General features: G+C 42.1%; 1 protein-coding gene across 6 annotated transcripts in view; it reads right to left on the minus strand.

Annotated features, from left to right (window-relative positions):
* Positions 1-27,087, minus strand: part of Astn2 (astrotactin 2) — a 975,380-nt gene that overhangs the window by 259,612 nt on the left and 688,681 nt on the right. For all 6 annotated transcript variants that reach the window (XM_087659925.1, XM_087659924.1, XM_087659923.1 and 3 more), the window contains 3 exon segments: positions 23,711-23,835; positions 20,234-20,338; positions 16,862-17,041 (listed from right to left, as the gene is read on the minus strand). In XM_087659925.1, coding sequence (XP_087516051.1) covers positions 16,862-17,041; positions 20,234-20,338; positions 23,711-23,835 — 410 coding nt within the window.

Here is a 27,087-nt window from a genome sequence, read left to right on the forward strand (position 1 = left end):
ACAACAGAGCATGTTTATATACTTCTTAAATGGTGTGCACCGGCATGATAAGCAATGAAGCTTGTTGGAAAGCTGCTAGGTTTTAGGCCTGAGCTGGAATGTTCCTAACAGCAGAATACAACCCAGGAATAGGCACACGTGGTTTTTTTTTTTTTTTTTTTCACACGTGGTTTTTTAAGCACCGGGTACCCTTGTCTGCAATCCGCCTCACTGTCCCAGGTCTACATACTCTTGGAACACTGCTAGTGATCTGTTCATTTGCTGTACCAATGGCAGCAAATGCAGGTCCTTACCTATGACTACCTCTTTAGAGAACAACACTGAATTGCCTTCCGTAATGGAAATGAGAGCTACACACATACACCATCTATGTAAAGGCATTCTTCACTCTGTCTAGCAGTCCAGACATGACTATCAGTGACAATGCACTCATTTCCCCTCTCATAGTTGACCTCTTGTAAAAGTACTCACGGTCAGATTCACGATGCAGTCCTCATAGACGGCCACAACTGTTACTTAAGCAAGTTCAAATTCCATTTAACACTGCATATTTTACCCATCAAATGTTGGGAGTAGATTACAATAAGATCCTGAATCTACCTTTGATAAAAATTTCAGAAAGCTCCTCAAGCCCTCTGTCCCTCTTCTCTTCAGACTCCCAGATGGGCAAACTGATAAAAAAGCATAAGTGTTTCCACCTTGGCTGCCAGAGCAGAGTTCAAGCTAGGTAAGTTCCACACAAGCTATGGGACCAAGTTCAGCCCCATTCTACACCCTACACTTTGCATCACCGCAACTGCATAAAAGCCAAACTGGCTGAACAATGAGGACGCCAATGTGCATGCCACAGTGGGTGGGGAAAAGCGTGGGAGGCTTCACTTTTACATAAGGAACTACAGGCAACTGATTAAAGCTGGGGGGCAGGACACATACATCCTTGCAATAAGATTTGATGAAAAAGAGGCCAAGAATTTAAGGGAGGACACGGAGAAATTCTGCAACACCCCTCATGTTAAAAATATTGGAGAGATCAGAAATTCAAGGCTCTTAATAATAATAGATAAACATAATAAATATAAACAAAGCGATATACAGCAAACCATCTACCAGTATCAAATTAAATGGAGAGATACTTGAAGCAGTCCCACTTAAATCAGGGACAAGACAAGTCTGCCCACTCTCTGTATCAATTCAATATAGTACTTGAAGTTCCAACTAGAGTAATAAGACAACAAAAGATCAAAGGTGATTCAAATTGGAAAAGAAGAAGTCAAGGTATCACTGTTTGCGAAGTTAAGGAAACAACACCCTTCACACTAGCCACAAACAGTGTAAAATATCTTGTTGTAACTCTTATCAAGCAAGTGAAAGATCTGTACAAGAAGAACTTCAAATCACTGGAAAAGAAAATCAAAGAAGACCTCAGAAGATGGAAAGATCTATCATACTCATGAATTGGTAGGATTAGCATTGAAAAAATGGCCATCCTACCAAAGGCGATCTCCAGATTCAACACAATCCCCATCAGAATTCCAACACAGTTCTTCCCAAACATGGGAAGAGCAATTCTCAATTTCATATGGGAAAACAAAGTACCCAAGATAGTGTAAACAATTCTTAACAATAAAAGAACTTATGGGGGAATCACCATCCCTGACCTCAAGTTGAACTACAGAGCACTAGTAGTAAAAAGCATATGGTATTGGTACAGAGGCAGACAGATTGAACAGTGGAATAGAATTGAGGACCCGGAAATAAGCCCATACACTTATGGAAACTTGATCTTCAACAAAGAAGACAAAAATATTCAATGGAAAAAAGAAAGCATCTTCAATAAATGGTGCTGGTCTAACTAGCAATCTGTATGTAGAAAAATGAAAATAGATACATATTTGTCACCTTGCACAAAGCTCCAGTCCAAGTGGATCAAGGATCTGAGCATGAAACCAGACACACTGAATTAAATAGAAGAGAAAAGTGGGAAAGAGCCTCGAACTCACTGGCACAGGGGGAAATTTCCTAAACAGAACGCCAATGGCTCAGGCTCTAAGATCAACAATTGATAAATCAGACCTCAAAAAACTGAAAAGCATCTGTAAGGCAAAAGACACAGTCAATAGGACAAATTGGCAACCCTACATCCAATAGAGGGCTAATATAAAAACACAAAAACAAAAACAACAACAAACAAACCAAAACTCCAAACCTCCAAAAAACAAAATAACTCAATTTAAAAATGGGGTATAGAGATAAATAGAATCTCAACCATAGAATCTCAAATGGCCAAGAAGCACTGAAAGAAATGTTCAACATCCTTATTCATCAGGGAGATGCAAATCAAAACAGCCCTGAGATTCTGCCTTATACCCAATCAGAATGGCTAAGATCAAAAACTCAGGTGATGGCAGATTTTAACAAGGATGTGGGAAAAGAGTAACACTCCTCCATTGCTGGTGGGATTGCAAGCTTGTACAACCACTCTGAAAATCAATCCGGTGGTTCCTCAAAAAATTGGACATAGTTCTACCTGAAGACCTAGCTATATCACTCCTGGGCATATACCCAAAATGAGCTCCAACATATAACAAGCACACATATTCCACTATGTTGATAACAGCCTTGTTTATAATAACCAGTAGCTGGAAACAACCAAGATGTCCCTCAATGGAAGAATGGATACAGAAAATGGTACATTTACACAATGGAATACTACTACTCAGCTATTTAAAATGATGACTTCATGAATTTTGCAGGCAAATGGGTGTAACCAGAAAATATAATACTGAGTGATGTAACCCACACACAAAGGGACATAAATAGTGTATACTCATTGATAAGTGGCTATTAGTCCCAAAGCTCAGAATACCCATGATATAACTCACAGACTATGTGAAGCTTAAAAAGAAGGAAGGCCAAAGTTTAGATGAGTCAGTCCCACTTAGAAGGGGGAACAAAATAATCCCAAAAATAGAGGGAGGGAGGGTCCTTGGTGGAAGAAAGAAGGGGGAGTGAAAACGGGGTGGGGGAAGTTCAGGTATGGGAAAAGACAGTAGAGGAGTCCAGAGGGTCAGGAGATGAATAGAAATATGTAGCAGTAGGGATAGTGAACGGGGAGGAAGGGAGAACCACAAGAAAGTCCCAGAGCCTAGGGATTTGAGAGGCTCCCAGGACCCAGTGGGGATGACATTAGCAGAAATACCCAACAGAGGGGAGATAGAACCTGTAGAGACCACCTCCAGTAGATAGGCATGACCCTCAGTTGAGGGAAAGGGCCACTTACCCATCTCAGTTATCCAGAATTGGTACTGTCTAAAGAAAACGCAGAGACAAAAAAAAAAAAAAGCCAACGATGACACAAAGGTCATCCAGAGACCACCCTACCTTGGGATCTACAAACTAAAGAGTTTATGTGGGTGGGTCCATGTCTCCTGCTACATATATAGCAGAGGACTGCCTTATCTGGCATCAACGAGAGGGAAGGCACTTGGTCCTGTGGAGGCTTGTTGCCCCGGTGAAGGGGAATGCTAGAGTAGTGAGGCTGGACTGGGTGGGTGGTTGGGGAAGTGCTTTCTTAGAGAAAATGGAGATAGGGGAATGGGATTGGGGGTTGCTGAGGGGAGATGGCGAAGGGGGACAACATTTGAAATGCACATAAATAAAATAATCAAATAAATAAATGGGAGAGTATTCTGGAGGGTTTGGAGAGAGAAGGGGATAAGAAAAGAATCTTGTAATTAAAATACAATCACAAAAATGAACAACAAGCTAAACTAGTTTCCTTTCCTGTCCTCTGAAGCTGAACCTGCCCCCTCAGGTTTTCCTCAAAAGCTTCATTATATAAGCAATACATCATTTCATATCCTGCAACGTGTAAGTTTTACCACAAGCCTCAATATTATTTGGTGTGTGGGGGGTACACTCCCTACTTCACAGAGACAACAAAGCTTCAGAGTTGAATATTGAAAATGACTTCATAATATGATATATGAGAATGTGGTTAAGTTTAATTTCAGAGCAGCCGCATGTGGAATGGCATTCAATATTGAAACTTAAAAATACTAAACCTATAAATCTCTTAAGCCTCGGGATGTGAAAGTTGTTTGACTTGCTTAATGATTCTATAAAGACATCAGGGATAAAGTTAAATGGCATGGCTTGAGGGATACAGATGGATAGGATCCACACATCCTCTCACCTGATCCGGGACTTAGAAGCTGGATCTAGAAGAGTAAGCTTGCGCTAATTGATACATTTCAAAAAAGGTCATAGAATGAGGAATGGATGTACCAGAGCCAGTCAGAGACAGTAATTGCAAGTGAAATGAAGAAAAAAAATAAATCAAACAAAACCCTTCCATTCTACTCCAAGGACAAGAGCCGTGATACCCTTTTTCTCTCATCAATGATTTCCAGCCATTTGGTATGGAGACTCTTCTTAAATATCTTATAATGCTTTGTGCAAATAAAACTAAGCCCAAACGAAACAGCAGAAGCAGCCTTTCTGGATGCAATAAAGACTATATAAATAAAATGTCACAAACAATATAGAGTCTGGTGGAGGAGTAGCTCCCCAGAGGAACAAACTGCAAAGAGGAACTTAACTTTTATTCTGGGAGATATTGTCTTCTGTGATTTCATCATCTTTTGTAACTGGGTCCCAGTTCTCTAATTTTCAGCTCTTAGCCTTCTCCACGGTGGATTGGTGTATAGCTAATTGTCTTTTAGTTTTGCCAATTTTATAGTCTTAGTAGCCCAGACTCAGCATGCTCAAGCTGACTTCAGCTCTACCAGATCTAATGCTCATTCCTCACTCCACCTAAGGAGCACCAGTAGCCATTCAGGCTGCAGAGCCTGGAGGCCTGGAACCTCCTCTAGCCATTTCATTAGCTCTTACCATCCACTTCCCGTGATTCATAAAGGCCTTATTTGCTAAAGCTTGCACACAGTTTGAGTCGGTCCCTGCACCGAGTATCCGTTATGATTGCAGGTTTAGTTTTCAAAGCTTGGGAGAAGTGAAGCCTTTAGTAAGTGACCTAGGTGGTATGGCCTCAGGTTATTGGAAGAATGCTGCAGAAGGCAGTTTTTAATGAGGCTCCTTACTAATTTTCTGGAGATAATTGTTATTTTTTTTTAAAAAGGCTGTATCTGGTCTCATGTGGTCCTCTCATTTCCGATTTGTGATGTAACTTCTTGCTCCAGGGTAAGCACCTACCACTTCTAGTCACATCTCATCTCTCTGAACACCAACACAAAGATTCCTAATTGATTTGAGGACTTTGAAACTCCAAAACCACGAGGTAAATAAACTTCTTTTCTATGTAGCTTGGGTCATATATTTTTACCATTATGCAAACTGAATATTTTTTCACATCCATTTATACTTTTCTTTAGCCTCAGGGCAAGCGAACAATATGCTACTCTTGTTTCTGAGCTTGGGACACTACTGTAGCTTCCTAGATTAGATCTTCATTCTCTCTGACTTGTTTCACTTTAGGGAATCATCTCCACTATGAAGTAACTGAGGAAGTCTGGATTCCTTTGTGTTGATGCAAAGTCACAGAGGAAGAGAATAATGCTCAAGAATGCAGTTTTAACGGTATGGTATGGTCTAGATGCTGTGTCACTGAAGCTGCTCCGAGTCAAGAGAGAAAATTAGAAACATGGCCTCTTGAATTTCCTCTCAACCTAGTAAGGAAAGGGAGTTAGTTATCTACCATCTGAGTTAAAACCTCTTCCTTTGAGAAAGTTCGCTGTTCTTAATATGTTACTTCCCTCTACGTTTAGAATATTTTCTTAAATATTAATTATTTTTATGCACCAAATGTTAGGGTTTCTTTCAGCATCGATCTCACAAAGAAAGAGGCTTCTATAATTCTGGGCATCCAAGAAAAGGGAGAGACACTCTGGACCTTGAGAACAGGGCTCTGAGGAGGGAAGCTTGAGGCCAGGGATAGCACGCCAGGTGAATACTAAAATCCATGCCAACTCAGTGGGTCATGCCGGTTTCTAAGACCTGGCTGACAGTCTGCCCTCTGTCCCCAAATGAAGGTGATATTAAACCCAGCTACCTAGTATCATGTGGCTTGAAATCACACAGATCTGATTCCCCCTTTTACTCTCCTCGACTAAATATTTTGATTTATTGCAGAAAGAACTGCTTCCCAGTAAGAGCACTTTCTGAAGCACTCCTGGTGACTATGTAAATGATGAAAATGCTGAGGCCAGAAAACACAGAGAAAGGAAGAGAAGGGCTCATTTGCTATCTCGCTGGCTCTTGATAAATTCTTTTATTCCTAAGCCCCCATAAGATTTAGTTTCATTTCCAGTCATAAATGTGCCAACCACAGAAGTTGTAAAAATTAGATTAAACTAGGTGTGAAGTATTCAGCATACCTCCTGGATAATGAGTTCCAGTACGAGGCACCTGTTGTGATAGGAATGCCATGGGTCATGTAGATTTTGGAGTCAGACAGTCTTAGAATGGTATTCTGCTTCTGCCGTTTACCAGCTATGTGACGAGAAGATTTTACCTCTGTGTTCTTCTTTAACAATGTAAGTTCAGTGTTTTGTTGTGTGTGCATAGTTCATCCATTCCATTTTGACTTCAGGCTAGGCCGTCGGACAACACGGCTTTCTTCTGTTCCCACCACCAGGCTCATGCAGAATTCATCTTCAAAAGCTCCCAGATTAACCAGGGAGGAATATTCATAGCTTAATAAGTGCTATGCAAAGAAAGCAGATATCTGTCACTACTATAGTTAGAAATAGTAAGAGCTACGCCATGATGCTTTTTGCTTGGGAAAACCAATAAAATGAATGATCATTGCTGGATTAAGTATATCTCAATAATAATGAGAATGATAATAGCTAGCATTCCTTGGCATTTATTATATTCAGGTCCAATGAAAGTCACTTCATTTGATCATGAATCTCATAACAATAATGTAATACAAGTGTTACTAGGCTCACTTTAAGGATTACAGAAACAGACTCAGAGTTGCCTTGATCCAAGTCACATATCTGACAGTGGGACATATGTTTCACACATAGTCTGATGTGTGTGTGTGTGTGTGTGTGTGTGTGTGATTTATTGATTAGACAGATTGACTCATGTTGAGTTCCTACTATAGACCAATTAGTCATCACAGGACCCCATGCCATCTTGATAACTTCCATGTGTGATGCGTTTCCAGCTATTCATTGGTGCTTCCTTAATTGGTGCATTATTTTTATTTCATTTGCATTGTTTGGTGACTCAATCCTTTCTCTTTGTAATATTTCTCAGCTATGCATGGAGGTACTTCACCTTCTCTAAATACTAAGTAACCTGAGGCATAGAAACCCAATGCCAGAGGCATTCCTTGGGATCACCGAGAGAGATCAGGGCCTATTAATCTTAACTGTTTCAAGATGTTTAAACAGTGCTCTGACGTTTTGGGACTTTCCTCACATTCAACTTGCCCACAATCTCCTTCCTGTATATTTTTTTCATGACAAATGCCCACTTAGATAGGCCACCCCTACATCTCTGCTAGACATCCAAAGAGACCCCTTCAAAGGCCTTTGCAGAGTGAAGCAGCCATCTCTTAGCTGTGCACCTCTGCTCCTAAACTTCTACACATTCCCTAGCTTCCTCTGTCATAGTATTTATTAGAGGATAACAAGAAGGGACATATGGGAGGGTTTAGAGGGAAAAAATAGATGGAGAAGGTTTGCAATTATGATGTCACAAAAATTAAAGTAAACAATTAAAATTAAATATGTTGAGACATTCTGTATGTCAGCTTTCCCTGATTGACTGTGACCTTCTTGAGAGACGCAGCTGTATCCTACCTACCTTGTTTTTCCTAGCTATTACATGGAGTGTGGCATATATTAGGACGTCAACACACTACTGTAGAATGCTGGGGAAGTAAGGGGTAATGGAGAAAAGCCATCACCAGAGGCAGAGCGAAAAATGAAAGAGCTTTTGTGGCATCCCTGAGAACAGTGGTCAGGTCAACTTTTGCCAGAGGAAGACAAAAGTGTTAGTGAGTATATCCTCTATCCAGAACAGTTTTTTTCCTCACTGAGAAAGTGAAGAATATAGAACAAAATTCTGTCCAAGGAAACTTCACATTCCTGGTAAAATACAGCTGACACAGAGATGTCCTGTCTAACAACCAATCCTTTTAGGCCCTGCACACCATGCCAGGGACTAGATCTATGACAGAATCAATGTGATTTGTTTCCACTTTAAATAGAATCAAGATAACTAAGTTAATGATAATGTCACTCTCTTACTCTTTCTACCAAGTATTGTTCCCTTCAGTGAGGTCCCATAAGTCCCCAGAGTTTCATGTATGGTATACCCTATGTTTGCATTTATGCATATGTGTAGGCATGTATTTGCACATACATGTACACATACACATATGAATACTCATGCACACTATATTATGTGAAATAACAAATAGTCTGCCAAAACATTATTGCTGTTTGTTTATGAATATATGTGAGTTTTTATCAACCAGGAGTCTAAATTTATTCAAATGTTTACAATAGTTAAGATTAAAAAATACCTCGCACACTGTTTTTCCCTTTGTGGCTGTGACTATGAGTACTAATCCTGCATGATTTGTCCTCAACTTGACTTTCCCATAAGAAGGATGGGAATGACTAACGTACACAAGGAAAGAAATCACACATTGCCTTATTATTTCCTAGTCTCAGCCCCTGGCAGACATTGCGAAGCAATCTATGTATTCTTACTACTGATATGGGTCCTAGCCCAAAATCTCTTTCAACACAGTTCTCCAAGCATTCATTACCATCTGATTGTAATGGTCCTGTGAGAAATGTAGGCCCGGCTAGATGATTTCTAATGTCTTTTCCCACTATGATCTTTTCAGGTTTTTGTCACTTTTCCTTATAATGCTGCCTCTAAACTAAGATTTAGAAGTAAGTTGTATCGAGGAAGACTAGTGAGGAGAGCATTTCTACATCTGTTTAGCTTTCTTCCTTCCTTTCAGCTGCCATAAGAGAAATGGAACACATGAGCAAATGGCTCTCTTGGGTTTCACAACAACAGCCGAAGAACTCTCTAAGATTGTGGTGGTATAGTTGGATGAACACTGATTTTTGTAATTAAAGCTGCCTGGGTTCAAATCTGTGCTCTGCCAGGCTCCCTGTTGTGAACCATTGACAAATCACCTCACCCTTCTAAGCCTTAGTTTCCTCAAGTATGAAATACACATAGCAATGCCTACCTTACAGATGTGCTGGGAAGAGTAAATTGAATGAAGTAATTTATGTGAAAGTGCCTTGTAAGTTGCACCATGCTGAGTGCATGGAAAGGATTATTGTTCTTGGTGCACATCCATAAGAAAAAAGACTAGAGTGTTCCGTTCCAGAGGGACACAATCTAAAATGGGGAACAAATGCTTTTTTTGGTAATTTTATCTTGTGGAAACAGCAATCTCATGGGCCTGTTTATGTTTAATGAACCACATCCTGTATCGCCTTTTTGCATGGTTCTGAGAAGAAATAAGTAGGCTTTCCCCTCTGTTGTGCTACAAAGTAGGTGTCCGGCTTAGATGTAACCTCCTCCATCTCTCCCACTTTGCCAAAAGACATAACAATACTTCATTGCTAGATTGACCCTACAGTCATCTGTACAGAAGCCAGGATGCAAGGCAAACATAAAGGGATGTTTGGCCAGCACCCTATCCTATGTTGGTCCGAAATAAAGATGACTGTGTCTAGGCTGAGCACTTAAACCTATGGTACAGTTGAGGAAAGTAAAGTAGGCCCTGAGTTCATACAGATTGGCAGTAAAGGCGCCAGGCTTGTCTGAAGACCGTGCAAAAAATTAGTATTCTCAAATCTTCCACAAAGTACTTCTGAACAGCAGAAGCCTTCATTCTGCTAGAAGTAGGGACTCATTGAGGGCACAAGAAGGCTACGTATACTTTCTTTCCCAATAAAATACAAATATAAAGAACACTTAGACTTAGATACTAAAACATATATGACTGTCCAATCTTATCTAATCATCACCAATTAAATAAATGCACATCACCAATCAATGCTTAAGCATGATGCCAGAAATATTTACCAAGCAACATAACGTCTAACTTCACAGAGCTTCCAGTGAAGTAATAGAGATTGACACAAGCTATGAATGTAAAGTTACACACTGAGATACATTCTTTGGTGAGTGCAAGGAAGATGCTCACTTTAGCCTGATTCTTCTTGAAAGGTCTCTTGCAAAATTAACATGTGAGTTTAGGGATCTAAAGTGATCCAGCCTGTGAATGTCAATACCCAGAAGGCAAAAGGACTACAGATTGCCCTAGCATCTGACTGAACAGTAGAGAACATGGGCATATGGCAAGGAAGAGCTTGGATGGAGACAGATGGCACCTATAGGATCTTAAGGCTGTAGAAATGAGCTTAGATGTTATCCTCAATCCAATGATAAGAAAGACCCTCAGGAGTTTGAAACCAGTGAACAACATAATAAGACCTCTGGTTGAATCTGTGGTAGTTAAGTTTATGTGGCAAATTGATGGGGCTGTGGGAGCGTAGATGTCTGGTCAAACATTGGGGATGTGAGAGTGAATGACTTCGATGAGGTTACTATTTAAACTATTGGACTGTGTAAAGCAGAGAGGCCTCTCTAATGTGAGTTGGCCTCATCTAAGCTATTGAAGGCCTCAGCAGAACAGTTAGGCTGACAACTGAGCTGGAAGAATGACTCTTACTGGACTGCTCTAAGCTTGTTGATGGTCTTCTGTGCTTTCGGACCCTCATGCCAATATTGATTCTTCTTAAGCTTTAAGTTGCCAGTTTCCAGACTACAACTACATACAACATATAACCAGTAGCCTGGAAGTAAATTATCATTTCATCTGAGTCTCTAACCTGCTAACTCCATAGTCTCTGTAACTGTGTAAACTAGTTCATCAAAATGACTATCTCTCTTCCCGCTATCTCTTTCTCATGTGTACGTGTGTATGTGTGTGTGCATGCTGGTGGGAGTGTGTGAGTGTGTTTGGGTGTGTGTTTGTTTCATTATCCTGGCTCTGTTTCTCTGGAGAACCTGAATGTCACATACATCGTTAGGAGAGTTGTATGGTGTGGACTAATATGAGTAGCTTCAGGTATGAGACTAACACTGGGATGACACAAGCTGTGATGGTCTGCTCGGGGTCAGAAGGCAACAATAAGGTGAAAATGATGAGAGCATCCAGGAACTTTGAGGAAATGCAAGCTGATGAGATTTGAGATGCTTTGGAAATGGAGTAGAGGAGGAAGAGAAAAAGAGGTGCTGAGGACTCCCAGGTTCTGACTCTGGCTCTAAGCAGGTAATAGCACTATTCACTAGAATTCTAGAAAAGCACTGGGTTTTGTGGGGTTCAGTTCATGTTGCAAGAGAACAGGCAGGACAGCAAACCTTGGAAGAAGGTTTAACAGAAGACATAAGTGATGCATATGGTGGGGCCGTAGTGTAGGGACAACAGAGACTATACTAGATTGGCACAGAGGTGGCCCAGGAGCAGAAAAGCATGCCTCCTGTTCAGCCTTACTGGTTTGGCAGAGAAGGATAAGCCTGCAAAGGGAGATGAAGAGCAACAGGTAGGGAGGGCGGAGAGAACACAGAAAGATCTGGTTTCATACAAGCAAGCACAGAAATGCACCAAGCTGGAGGCAGTAAACTGTCAAGTGCTACTGAAAGGTCAGGCAAAATGAGAAGAAATAAAAAACGGCCCCAGGTTATGAAATCACTAGGGATGTCATCTGGCACCCTGGCAGTCTCAGATCCCGGGGACAAGCCCTTTCATGTCTCCTTGCTCTCTTTGAAGCAAGTTCCCCCAAGAAATAAGAGAGCTCTGGAGAATTCTTTAGCTCACAACAGCCCTCGGCCACACCTGTCAGCACAAGAGGAAGCGACAGTTGTCTACATCTTGGTATTCTCCTCCTCCAGCCTGATGCCCTGATCTGCCTTTCAAACAGCCAAAAAAGTAGCCCAGGAGTGTTGCAATTGATAATGTATGTGATAATTCAGATGAAAAATCATTCCCTAGAATTTCCTGGAAATATAAAATAGAGACAACACACCTTTAAAAGGGGGCGTTTGTCTGTGGGAGCATCTCCCGATACCCCAGGTTCAAGAAAATTCAAGACCAGGGTATTTTGAACAGAATGCTCTTTCACAGGGCACAAAGGCTTGGGAGACTCTATGCTTAGAAGATTTAAGCTGCTTTGCTTCTGGACTCTGTCTGCTTCTTTGGGTTTGGGTTTCCCTCTGGCCATCCTCCTCTTTCTCCTCCTCCTTTTATTCTCTCTGTTCACTCACAGACGTTAAACAATCATTTCACATATTCATATCCATCCACTCATAAAGTCACAGGAGATCACACCCTGCTAAGTCTTTTTGTTTATGCGTACAAAGGCAGAGAAATTCCTGAGTGCAGGCTCAGGCTGGGACAGAGCAAGGTAAGGCCCAGGTGTGGAAGAAAGGGAAATTTCAGATTGGGGTCTCACCCAGCTATTTTATCCTGGGTGCTTATCAGAGGCAGGCAGATCTCTGAATTCTTTTGCTGTGTTAAAAGAAAATGTATGCTTGTTGTCTCTTAAGAATAGGGCTGGGGTTCCAGGATACTTCTTCATAGGTTAATCGAAAGGAAACCTGGAGTAAAGATCTGGATTGATATGTAAATTTAAAGTCTGGGTGTATGATCTTCAAGAGATGAGCTATCGAAAGGTCTTTTTAGATCAGCAAAAGACAACTGCTTGGAGAACTGTCTAGAGCAGAGACTAACAAGCGAAAGCTGTCTAGAGAGAACTGTCTGGAGATCTCCAGAGAAAAAAAGCAGAACAGAGAGGGAAAGCTGTCTCCAGCAGAACATAGGTCACCAGCTGGGACCCATGATTTGACTTGGCATTGTTTTGGCTGCTCCCAGACACCCTTTCTCTCAGAACCCCTCTCCAAGTGGAGGCTGGTCCTTGGCCTATGCCTGTGATTTTAAGGATGACTCCATCGATTATGAAACTTTTATTCATAAATGAAAGACATTATTCATGAGTGACTTTATAAACAATCATAACTAAGGACTCAGTATCAAGGTCACAGAGAAGTAGAACATGCAAATAGCAAGGGCAGACGTGAAATAAAGCCCCAGTTGGGGGTGGGGGATATTGCAATATGTTTTGTCAGTATAATCCTAGTACAAGACACTCAGAATGTCACATGGGCTTTGAGAAAGGCAGTGGGGCACCAGTGATGGTTATAGAAACCTGATTGCCTGAGCAGTTCACATGCTAATTTTACCTAGGATTCTTAACTTCAGGGATGATTTCAGACACTTAATAGCATTTAGAGCACATCTTTCCCTGGGTTAGGGTCAGTTCAGGTACTACTTTATTGACCTGCCTAGTCCTCCAGGCTCCCCCAGAGTGGTGGAAGCTCAAGTCCCTTTATCTACCTCTCTAGGTCTTTTCATCCATCTTTGGCATACCCAGGAGCTATTACCCTGGCTTTTATTTTTTCGCTATTACAGAGAAGAAAATGCTCAGGCACCTTCTTCCTTCGAAAGACACTATTAACTAAGCTGAGCTCTTTTCTCCAGTAGCCACTCTTCAAATGGGTAGAACTAGCAAATAAAGACTTTAGATCGGAAAAGGGCTAGGGTATTTCCTTTTTAAGGTCTGGAGATAATGATTATAGTGAAGGAAGCTTTAGGTCCAGTTTAGGATTCAGTCCCCAGTGCTCTCACTAAGGAATCTGAATTCTTCCTTTCTCTTTTCCCTTCTGCAAAGGGAAGAGTACATACCCTTTTCTTTGCCTCCTGTGGTAGATGGTATGATAAGAGTATAGCCACCCAGCAACTGTAGAGGGCTATGAAAATGTTCACCATCATTTTTCAGGACCTATTTGATTGTTCCCCTGGTGTGGTCCTTCCAGTCTAAGGAAGACTGCTAAATGGAAAAGACATCAGCAAATGCTACCTTCTTCCAATGGCATATATAGTTCATAGGGAGAAACAAAGATGGAGGCCACACATTAGGAAGGGCTGGTGCCAGGTCTAGATTCCTCAGCAGATGTCTATCATTTTCATTTTATTCTAAGCTATTGTTTTTCATGTACCCACTAAGTTTTGGAAATTTTACCTGTGGTGTTTCATCTCATTGACCCAAAAGTTGTGAAAGGGAATAATTGTCTCTCACTTAGCACGAGGCATGTGAACTTGAAAATTACTAGGTCAGTGGGTGTAGAGGAAATCTAGATGTGTCCCACTTCATTGCTGCTCAAGCTCCTCTGCCCACAAGCTCTACTCCCAGCTAACAGTCACAAAGCCCAGATTTAACTACCCTGTGTCCTCGTGTTTAGCAGATGCTGATTTTACATGACTGACAGCTTGGAAAGAAATGCTATCAATTGTCTGAATCCAAAGTGTTCCCAACATCTTTTATTTTTTTCTGCTTTATAACCTCCCCAGTCTTTTGTATCCCCATTATCAAAAAATAAATCAAGAATTCTGATAAGCCATAGGGGAGAGAGAGAGAGAAAGAAAAACTGAAAACGGGTATCTTGGCTTCAGAACATCTGTATATTCTTCCTGGAGCAAATATAGGCCATGAAAGGAGTAAAAATATGTGCAGAATAGAAACCCAGAGACAGAAAGTTCCAACATCAAAGTCACCCAGTCCTTGACGGAGGGTTGGAGACTTTGTTTGCTCTTTTAGCTTTTCTCTTCCTATATTTCTTGTAACAGATTCCATTTTTATTACAAAGAATGGGATGTTTTTCAGCAAGGAAGCCTAGGCCTTGAAAGCAATCAAGGATGGAGATGGGATGACATTTAGCATCACAGTAGTCTCCTAGGCCCTGAATAGGGCATGAAGCAAATTAGTTCGGTGGCCACAGCAAGAGAGGGATTTTTTTTTATAAACATAACCTAATTGTGTTACTTCAAAGTCCTGAAGCTTATTGCCCTGCTTAATGATGCGTCACGTTATTTATAGGGTGGTACGATGAGACTTCTATTGATTTAATGCACTTCCTTAAAGACTGTCATTGTCATAGCCATAAAACCGAGCTATTCCCTGACAACTCAATTATGTCCTCCGAGCCTATAAACTAACCATGCCCCACACAGTTGTATGCAGGAAGCAGGCAGTGGTGCAAACACAGCTAGGGGAGCAGAGCCCCCAAAGGCAGAAAGAAAGGCTGCAGATATAGCCAGGGTAGGTTCAGGGGCTCTGTCTTATAGGCACTGTCGGCAGCTAACAAGCACTGAAGTTGGCATGAAGCAGCTTCAGTTTGCCTTGATATATGGAGCTGTGTGACTTAGCTCCCCCTCCCACTGAATTTTCATTTCTACAAGGGCAAACTGGAGAGCTAAGTTCAATGAAGACTCCAAGAGCCACAATGTTCTGTGGTTTGTGTTTATGACTTATGGGTTTCCCGGAGCTAGGGTGTTAAGTCCTATAGAGAAAGTTCAAGAAGGTTTGTATTGTCAATCCTCACCCTTTGTAATCAAGAGCCTTTCTTTCATAATTAACTGATAGCAATAATATTAACTATAACAGAAAGCAGTGTAATATAGCTGGGGGGAAAAAGGACAGGAAGAAAGAAAATGGCTTCCGTAGGTAGACAGTTCTAATTGTGAGTTCCAACATAGGACTTGCTATTCATAAGCTCTGTCCCTATGGGCACTCGACTCAGCATGTTTCTTAACTGTGAGACTCAATTTCTCAAATACGGTGACCTATCGATGTGTTGCTAGGAGATATCTCAGTGGTTAAAGTGCTTGCTGTACAATTAGCAATCGTGGGAATCAGGCTTTGGATCCTTAGCACCCACATAAATGCTAGGCAGGCACAGAAGCTTGCTTATAACCCAGCACTTAGAGAGTGGAATACAGGAAGTGCCCTAGTAAGTTGGCTAATTAGATTAGCGGGATGGATGAACTTGGGTTCAAGTGAGAGATATTCCCTTGATGGGCAAGGTGGAAATGGTCAAGGAGAACTCCTCATGTCAGCCTTGGGTCTCTACACATGAGTACCCCTATACACATACACAGGTATACATTTATACTCATGTGAAGAAACATACAACTCTCTCTCTCTCTCTCTCTCTCTCTCTCTCTCACACACACACACACACACACACACACACACACACACACACACACACACAAAGTAAAATACAACCTTACCTACATGTGATATTTCCAACTTTGTAAAATGAAATATGTACCTCACCTCCCCATTCACATGTGGTAGGTACATAGGAGTAGTTGTTGAAGTGCACATTTCCCAGGGAGGGGACATTGAGGACATAAGGGAATGACTTTCCCAATGTTAGGGTCAGAGACTACTCATCTGCATTAGACCAACTTAAGCTGAAGGAAATAAAGATCTGTTAACAGCTGAGAAGCAGGGAAATTGAAGATGTGGTGATTCTCCATGAGAATAAGAACCCCTTTGTGGGGAACAACTTGAGGAGCAGGAGTGACCATTCTTCCTGGCTTCTCCCAAGAAGCCCAAAGAGAAGGCATCATGGAGCTATGACTCCCTATCGTCTGCCTTTATCTCTGGCAACTGTTTCAAAGGGAAAGCATGTTTAAAAACAAAACAAAATCAAATGAGTCTACAATATAAGAAAAGAGTTCAAATACCTGAATGAAAGAATTCTGAGGCAGTGTACTCCCTCACCTTGACCATGGTGAAGTGAAACTCAAAGGAAGCCAAGGGGTTGACAAAGCCCAGCCAGCTCACAGATAGGAGAAATGGGCTCTGGTGTTTCATCGGTTGCCTTTCCTCCGCACCACATCTGGCCATCACTTCCAACAAGCCCCGCCCCTGAGACTTACCTTTCTGATACTGGAGCCATAGCTGCTGCTGGACCTTCTTGCTGGGAAAATGGATGATGCAAGTGAGTTCAGAACCATACAGAGCCTCTGCAATGTAGTGGGAGCCATAGTGCTGGATGAAGGAGAGCAGCTCATCCCGACTGCTCTCTTTGGTCAGGATCTTTAGGACATTCGTGAAGCCTGGCGGGAGAAGAGCACATGTAAACGCTTAGACATGAGAAGTTGATGGCCAAAGAATTGTGTGCCATTAAGGGCTCTTCCCAGCTAGGGGACATGGCCTTTACTTTTATCACAGTGTCAGCAGGCTGTCATCTCAAACCTTACATTCTTATAGCAAAGGCTTACTTTCACTGCCAGATAAGGTGACGTAGTAAACCCCTTCAGAAGAGGAAGACTCACCAACCTACATGATACTTAAGGATACAACCAGAAAGTTAGAGGTGAGGCCTATGATTGAACAGCTGATGTATACACTGCCATGCTTTTATTCTCTTAGTGCAAACACTGCAATGTTGACCACCACACCCCCAATTAACCTAATGAAAAGCCAAAGCTCAAAGACTATAACTAATATGTTTTGGCCCTCCAGCTAACAGAGCTTATAACAAACTGATTCAAGCTTATAATAACTGAATCGAAAAGATTCAAACACTGTTTTGTTTTTACTCTAAGTAAATTGCCTGGAGTCCCTTTCCTGCACTTGTCCCAGCTCAGTGCAGATTCTGTAGCTGCTCTAGCTTCTGGCTAACTCATCTCCCTTTCTACCTTTGCTCTTGTTTCCTGAGACAGTGGACTCCTTTCTCTACTGAGATTTCAATGGAGTTTTCTGACTGCTTGCTGTACTGCTGAAGTGCACTGCTTAGTCTTCTGGACCTAGGATAGGGCTGGTCGAGCCATGACCTAGGAGCTGCTGTTCCTTATTCATTCTTCTTGTTGTTCCAGGGCCTTCTGGCATGGGAGACTGGTTCTCGCACCATTCAGCTACTACCCAATTCTCTCCACAGCAACCAACACAGCTTTGGTATGGGAAACACTTTGGAAAGCTTCAGAAGGAGTAATGACGACACAGAACACACTTCCTTGATTTTCCTAGAACGTTTAGAGAACAGCAAATGCCAGGAAGGGCTCCTTGTGGATCAGCTTCCCATCTACCTTAACGGCTAAGTAGTCTAGAGTCCAGGCAGCTGTTATGAATTCTCTCTCCAGAGAGCCCAGAAACTGGAGGAGTCTACAGCATCCTGCAGTTGGACTTGACCTGGCACCACAAGTTAAGTCCAGACAAATGCTGTTCCTGGCTATTGTCACCATTCATTCTTCTTGCATTATTTCCTCTTCATCTAAAACTACCTATGCCCCACGTCCTTAAAGGTTCTTGTCCTCCTCCCTGCCCCTAGATAATGTCCCATGACTCTTTCTGGGTCTACAGGAATGCCTGGGTCATCCCCTATTTCCTAATTTGCACTCAGTGGAGCCTGGACTTTCTATCACTGTTTCTTCTTTTACCTCTTGACCATACCCCAAGACTACTCTGTCCCCATACATGAATTTACCCCTTCCCACACCTGTGCTTAAAAATACTATGAAGCTGCCCCTTTCTTAGAAGCCAATTCCTGTGTGGAACACCCATCCCCTCCTTGTCTCCCCCAACCCCACACTCTGAAGGGTTACAGGTTTTACAGATAGAAGCCTTCCTTATCTGTCTCTAAATTCACAAATGCATTTCTCCTGTGCCCGCCCCAGCCAAGTACACCACCAGCTCCTGGAGGCCAACAAATAGCAGGCATAGTTATTATAAAAACACCCAAGGCCACATCAAAGTGCAAACACCTCTCCAACATTGAAAATGAGCTCCAATTTGCCAACATTTGATTTACAAGGAGCTTCCAGGAACATCTTTACTGATTAATTAAAGCAGGTACACCTTTGTAGTTCTAACAGGAATATCACAGTTATATTCATAAGTGCGGGGTGAGGGGGTGGAAGGGAAACAGAAATAGGACTCAAAGAAAGGGTGCTTGATTAGAACAACCTCTCTCCATCAACCTGTTAACTCATGCACTGGGTAATTAATACAGTGGGTTTAATAATGAGATGGTTTCTGTTAAGTAATAAATGACAATGCCTTGGAGATGCCCCGTGGCTCTTTAGCCAGGCAGACAAAAATACAATCAAAATGCCTGCTCTGTTTTCTCGTCTGGCACTGACTGGCTGTGTGACCTTGAGTTGGTTGCTTAACCTCTTTGACCTCCAGTTTCTCTATCTGATGACAGATAGGTTAGATTATTACTGTTCTTGTGGGACTGCTGCAAGCCACAAGACATGAAACATTAGCACATGCTCGACAGATGTCAGCAACAATCATGGTTTGTACTTCCCACAGGCTAAAGTCCTCCCAGCCTCACGATGAAAGAGCCCCATTGTGCTGATGACCTAAGTAGTACTGGAAAAAAAGGTAATGACAGAGAGAAGAGCTCAAGAAATAATTAGGGGACATGCTGATAATAAGCCAGTGACAGTGTTGGCAGAACAAGAGTAGAAAACCCCCAGCTAGGTGTCGGCTTCCCGGCCACCATTATTCAATACCATATTCTCCAGTTCTCATTTATCTTATTCTTTGATCAACCATAGACACCAACAATGATACTCTGTTAGTTTCTCGAGACACAGGGAAAACCAGATCCCATACCCTGGCTCCAGTTCTCCTGTAAACAGACATGATTCAGATTCAAATCAGGTACTTTGTTAGTATTTCCCTACAGGTATTCCAACACCTGACATTTCTTGCTATTTTTTTTTGTTTGTTTTTAAGAGTGGAGAGTGAAGGAGGCACCAAAGAGTTTAGTGTGTACACCCCAGGCAGGGAGAAGGAGGCAGAAGGTACAGCAAACGCAAAGTGTGCAAAGTCATGAAAAAAGGAGTCCCTTCTCAATGTCTATGCTCCCTGCTGGAGCTCAAGGCTCGCATGGATAAAGAAAGATGGAGGAAGGTGCCTATGGTGGTAAAGAGTGTAGCTACATGTTATTACCATGATGGTCCAGGAAAGAAACAAAGAGAGAACTGACCAGAGAAGAAGGTGCAAATCGCAGGCCAGACACACTTCTGGAACAAATATTGCTTAGATTCCTGTTTCTATCCTTCCTGTGGTCGTATTTTTTCACCATGCTTGGACAGCTCTTCTTCTAAGAAACTCCTCTGTGTCATACTGCCTCATTCCCTACTGCGATGTGTTAATGTCATTGTGTGCTATGTTGTCCTACCTAGATGTTCTCTCATGATTTAGTGCCAGCCAGGGCTGGGGGCGTTCTTATCCCTTGAGACCAAGTATTGTGTGATGGTAAGTCCTTTGGTTGTCATTTGGGCAGTAGTCCTCACCTGCTGAGAGGGTGATGGTACTCAGCTTCACACGATAGAGGTTGCTCCGGACACGCCACTGCTGCACCATGGGGTAACCCATGGCCTCGTCATACCTGATGTCTCCTAGAAGGACAAATAAGATGGCCACATGAGCTGAGAATGAAGAATACTTTGAACAATGCAAACTGTGCAGTGAGAAGCAGCTTGGTCCTGACTGTTGCTTTTGTTAGAACCATTTTACCAGCTCTGTAGCACCATGCATTTTAACCACAGCTCTTTTTCTTTTGGGCTTCTAATGCCTCTCTACTTTCGATGCAAAAGGTCAAATTTTTTATCCCACCTACCCAAGGCTTATCATGGAGTTAGACATCTCGTTGTCTCAGATTTCTCATTTGACAGTACAGTCACCCATTGTTATTTTATCTCAGAGGCATAAGGTGAGACAGGAATGTGGTAGCAAAAGTGGAAACTCTTTTAGAAAAGAGAAATTTTGGGCCTGTAGGCCTGGAGACCTATAGGGGACAATGGCATATTTCCTTTTTTTCAAATCATTTATTTGTCAGTACTGCAGCTGATTTTACATTGAGCAGAGTTGAAGAGTTGAACAGTTATAACAGAGACCACTTAGAAAATCCCTATATGTACCACATACCTAATTCCTTCATGCTTGCTTCCCCTGCTATAGACCATTGGTTGTTAATATGAGTGTTCATAAGCACTACAGCAAACCTGTATACCTACATACAATTTCCCAATTCAAATAAATGAAAAATACTGGCCAAAGAAGCTAAGTTTTTAATCTTCACCGTATGATAGTAATTAGAATACATTATAGGGCTCTGTGAAGATGCTGCGACTCATGGAGCCTTCTTTATATAGAGGGATCATTAAGAATGCATGTTCCATAAAGTGCATTACAGAAATCACAGGTGTTAGAGTGATACAGTGTAAACAAAGAAGAATTACAACAAACATGTTGATAAGCATTTAACACTGGGTAACAGATTCAGGACAAAAAAAAATCCCGCTTCCTGTTTTGTATCTATCTCCATTTTCTAAACTTTCCACCCAAAGCTATGCATTCTTTCTTATTCATAATCATGAAAAAATGCATTAAAAATAAATGCTAACCATGTTATCAGTTATTAGTATTGTTATGTATTTGCGCCTCTGCAAATAGCAGGCACATTCCGTATCCTTTTCTCTTGTCCCCTGGTGAGGAGGCACTTAAAGAGATATTTGATACGGAGATTAAAATGAGAATCTCATTGGAACAAATGATTTCTTCCTGGACATTTCTGTAGTATTAAAGTTGTCCATTATTGTCAACAGTTTTTTTCCCTCTATCTTTAGCCTTTTCAGGAATAATATAATTTAGATGCTTTCATTTTCTAGTAAAATATTCATGATCCCCTAAGATATGTCCATTGACGTGAGACTGTTTAGTTATAAATATGTCCTGTTTATCTGTTCTGTCTTGCCTGTGCTCCTTATGTGGTACTAGGGAAGGAACAGAGATTGGATAGAAGGAAGAAGAGAAGACTATGCTCCTGACCCAAGGCAGAGAAATTAGTCTACTCAAGGAGTAGGCAGCTTCTATTTCCTGTCCCATCTGCTACTACTTTGTCATGTTCACAGGTATAGTGTATAGAGAAGCAGGTAATCAACTCGCACCCTCCTGACACAAGAAAGCTGAACATTCTAATGTGGGCTTTTAAAAGAACCCTTTCCTTCCATGGTGTAGTGCTCAAAAGCATGGAGGCACCTTTTGCTTATCAACTAATTTATAAAAACTATCTTTACTGTCTCTCATTCTATCCTGGGCTTCCCGCATATGGAACTATTACTCTATGTCTCATTTCACATCTGGAATACAAACTTATTTAGTAGAAAGTTGGGTTCTTGATATACAGGCCAGGGGCTCTATTTGCAGTTCTCTTACAAAGTCCAGAATGAATTTGAGCATCCAGGTGGATTTTAATAATTTCTTAACTGGAATGCTTTCTCTGTGTTCTTCATCAAACCACCCCTGGTTTTCAGTCTACCCACCATCATACTCTTTGTGAAGTTCATCACTTGGGGAAAGGAGATGAGATGAAGCTCTGGGAGAGCAGATGACTTTTTCTTGGTAATTATATTTTTAAAAGATTTATTTTTACTTTATGTTTGTGGGTATTTTGTAGCATGCATGTCTGTGAGTGATGTGTGCTGTGCCTACAGATGCTGGAAAAGGATTTTGGATACCCTGAACGTAGAATTAGAGATGGTTGTGAACTCTCACGTAGGTACTAGAAGACAGACCCAGTATTTTAACCACTGAGCCATTACTATTGCCTTTGATAATTAAAAATAAAATCCCTTGAATTATAGCAAATGTAGCAATTCCTTTATTAGGGAACTTTCAAATGTTCCTGAGCCAATACATACAATTTTAACAATCTATACTATTACAAGACACCCATGGTAAACCAAACATCTCATTTATACGTGATCTTTATTCCTTAGCATATTTTTGGAAAAAAACTGTTACATTCATGTCGCAAAGATAAAAACTGCCCAAGAATACACAACAATCAATGATGGGTCAGGATATTTATAGAACTCTTCTATGGACCATGTAAAGAAATAGCAGTTCTTACAAATGGTGAGCCTCCCTTACTGAAGTTTTCCAAAGAGACATGTATCTTAAGAAGGATATAATAAAGTAGACCTGATGCCCAATCAGTGGAGAGAACTCAACTAGTATACTCTATGTCACTTAGAATTTCTATGATCTTAGGAAGGGGAAAATTAAGGAAAGCATAGAAGTCTTTAACTCACTTTACAGCAGGTTTTTCATCTGTGGGTTCATTTGATCTGAATCTTCTTTGAAGTAGGACAAGTCTGGGAGGTGGTAGGATAATGGATAAGGCATCCACTTTGGAGTCCAGACTAATTAGGCTTAATCCTTGATGGTAATTTATGCCGTAGCAATGCAATGTTGGAGGAGTGTATGCCCCCTCCCCCCCTTAACCATCTGAAGGCAGAATAGTAACGCTTACAGGATCATGTTGGCTGAAAAACAGAAAAGACCTGTGCCCCAAGAACACTTTCAACCCATGTAGGGGTCTTCTCTATCAATGCCACTTTACGGGAAAGGCTTGTGGTAGCTATATCCTTTGCTCTTTGTCACTCAGAGCTTTCGAGTGATGAGGGTGTCTGTCACATTGCAGGATAATTCCTATGGGACCATCCTCCTCTAAATGACAGGATTCAATCATCCTTAATGGTGGCCATCCTGGTTAATATATTCCACCCAACTTTTATATCACCCAAGTGGAGTTCAGGTCCTCGTATCTTAGAGAATCAACCCACTCCTCAAGAAAGAGGTAGAAGAGCTGGAAGATGATACAGAAGTGAGATACAAACACACCCTGGGTGGAGACCAAATTCTGGCACCTCAGAAGACAGGCTGTGAGTCAGTGAGTCTGCAGAGGTCTGAAAGGTGCATCTTACCCGTGAGAAGCTGAAGGTCTGGGAGGGGCTCAGAGAGAACCCCTCGGCATTGCTCTTCCACTGGTAGCGGGATCACCAACAGTCCATCCGCCAGCTGGGGAAAGTCCTTGATGAAGTTGTTCTCCCTGTGGGGCAGAGCAAAGAGATTGCAGAGCAGAGGAAGGGACACGGCCATGGTGGGGCAGGAAAGCAGGAACCTTGTCAGCTTGTAATGCTAGCTTTCTGAATCATAACTCTGAGAGCAGAGCGCTGACCACAGGGCACAGAAGGCAGGCAGGTTGGGTGTCAAAGCCTGGAGCACCCACTGACTAGCTACTTATTGTTTCTCTTGCAACCAGAGTTTCCCTCTCCTTTAAATGAGGCTTAGATCTCAGGGCTGCTGTAAACACTTAATGGGATCAAGCTGCCAATTGTTTAAGACATCCTCCGAGGCTCCATAAACTATATATTTGGCTGTTAAGCATCCCTTTGCATAAGCAATGACAGGGGGTAAACCTGGATGTGAGGGAACTGAGCATCAAACAGTGTTTGAAGCAGGAAACAAAGCTAAGCCGAAGAAAAGAAAGCTCAGAAAAATGCATGTGTGTTAAGGTAGAGGGAATTCTGGAGGTGCTCTGGCTCAGACAAATCTGGAAGACCACGGCCTTAAGAAAAGGAATATCTTGTTTAACAACAACCAGTAGATCGGGCACAAACCCAGGTCTCTTTGCTCCCAGACAAGTGCTCTTTGACTTATGCAAACTTCATATGGGTTGCCTCCAAAGGATCTACAAGATGAACCCCTACGTGACCCTGGAATACTGAATCCTGGGTAGATATGTAGTTTAAGAGGACAGTGGTGGCAACACAGATCTCATTATTCTAGACAATAGACTGACCTAAAAATGGAACAACCAGCCACAGGAGATGGGAAGCTTGCTGACACTAGGAGCGTGTAAGCAGGAGATGTGACAGTCAGCTGGCATGCAGCATCTCAAGGGCACTTCTCTATTTAACCTGACTTGTGAGGTCACTTCATGTTCAGAGACCCTCAAAGTTAGAAGCACTAATTATAATCTGCAGAGGGAGGAGGAGGAGGGAAAGAACAAAAGGAGGAGGCTGTTTATATCTTCCTTTTGCCACCTGGCACAGTCACCCTTGAAGTGAAAATCAGAGACAGATACAAAAATACCTGATGTTAAACAAAGGCATTTAAAGCCTGAACTCCAGGCAGGTTCAGAAGCAACTGAGAAACTGCTCACTGGGTCACCATCTTGTCTTTACTGCATATGCCGGTGCCATTCCCTAGAGACTTTTAAAGTCTGTCACCAGTCTGTTCACTTACTGAAAATGTTCTCTAGGGCTGGGTCCAGAGAGGGTGATGTTATCCCCACCTCCCATCTCCAGTATCACCATCCCCTTCTCCATCACACTCATTGTCTTCTCCATTATTCAATGCATCCTTAGTTTTCTGGGCACTAGCAAAATGCTTAACATATATCTTGATATTTAATCTTTACCGTGGCTCTTGAGCTAGTGTTGTGTGTAAAAAAACAGATAAGCCGCAATGAGAGTCTAGGTTGGTGAGAATAAAATCTAAAGCCAGGTTTAGCTGGGCCTCTTTCTGGGGAATACATGTGTGCACTGTGGTGAATTTTCTAGCTACTCTCACTATATCGCTTAGTATTTTGTGTGTACCTAGGTCTGTCTGCACAGTCACGTGATCTGCTAATCTGGGAGCCACAAACAGCACTGGGCATAGAGAAATCAGCTTTCCAACTAATAGAAATGCTACACACAAGGAAACAACAGTGCTGGGTCTACAGAGCTTTCGCCAAATGCGCAGTAAAATGGGAGCATGTTCTAGGCTGGTCACATAGCTCTGAGTTGAGTACTATAGACAGAATGACCAACTTTGTCCTTTGTCCCCCAGATCTTCCCAACCTGGTTAAGGGAGAGAGAAACATTGGCCATGCAGTACAATCAGTGAGCTCCTTGTAAGGCTTTCTGGTTAGTTTGCAAGAAGCCCTTCATCATGTCTTCCACAAGCACTTGATTTACAGGTAGGAGAAACTAATTTTAATGGCTCTGAACACTGGGCTTCAGGTCTTCCCACATGACACCCTACCAGAGTAATCAGGGACAAAGCTCCTAAACTTTAGTTTTCTTGCCTGTAATATAAGGATCATAAAAGTTTCCCAGTTTGCTACAGCGAAAGAGAATGAATTTCTTTAGCACATACTGTAGGCCAGGCATCCTGGTAAGCACTTTTCCCAACAGTACAAAGTAGGTGCTGTTAAATACCCCAGGTTAGAGGTGAAAACTTTAATTCAAAAGAACTTGTACTACTCAAGGCCATGACATTGTAGGTGTGAGGACCTAGGTAGTGAGGTCACCGAGGCCATACTTCTCATCTTAGTAAGGCAAGGGCTGAAAGACCTGCTCCAGGATGGACAGACTGAAGTCCTCAGATCTGTCTACAGGCATCATTCCTTCAGATTCCCAGACTCCAAGCAGGCCTTGGCAAAGAAAAGGTCCTGTGGCATCTTACAACCTGACTGCTCACAGAGGCTCTGCTCTCATCCAGTGCTCACTCTGAGGTGGGCACAGCCGTATTTTTCTGCTTAAGCAATAAGGAGAAGGTGGCTTCACAAGGTGCCCAGGGTCTTGCAGTGATTCATAGTTCGAGCACATTTGGTAATTGGCCTTTGCGGGGATATTTACGTCTTTAGGGTTGGAGGTTTTCTCTATATCCATCAACTTCTGTACACGTTCTTAAAACAGCAGAAGAGGGAATATATACCAACTAGTACCCCTCATTACTCTCTCCAAACCACTGTCCTCCATCCAAGTCAATCTGCTGACATCTGACATCAATGGACAATATCTAGATGAACAAGGCCAACCCGATGTGGCAGGAGACATTGCCGAAGGTGCCTCGTCTTCCATAAACATTCACCTCTGAGTTTCAGGAAGAAACATGATGAAGCTCATGAGAAGGAGAAGAAGAAGTAAGGTGGCATAGAAAGCTAAGAATGAGGCACACAGGCAAGGATGAAGCACAGAATAGCAGGACAGTCATTCTTTTCCAGGGAATAAATCCATTCTTAGCTGTCTGGGCGATGGCTACAATCCTGCATGGCCTCTACCAGCAGAGGGCGCCCAGGGCCTTCACATCAGCGTGCTCTTGGAAGAGGCAAAATACAGATTGGGGAAAACAGCCTTGGGAAAGTTTTGCTGGGAAGAGAGGACCCTAAGATGAAAGCTGAGAGAGCCTGAAAGACCAAGGAGGAGGAAGGGACCCAGAGGTGGCATGTGCTGGTACAGGCCATATAACATATAACCATCAGAAACAATTCTGCTCTTTACCTTTTCTGATCTTCTCTTTTTCTGTCCCC

This window comes from Rattus norvegicus, chromosome 5 (assembly GCF_021556685.1).
Source record: "Rattus norvegicus strain SHRSP/BbbUtx chromosome 5, alternate assembly SHRSP_T2T, whole genome shotgun sequence".
Lineage (NCBI taxonomy): Eukaryota > Metazoa > Chordata > Mammalia > Rodentia > Muridae > Rattus > Rattus norvegicus.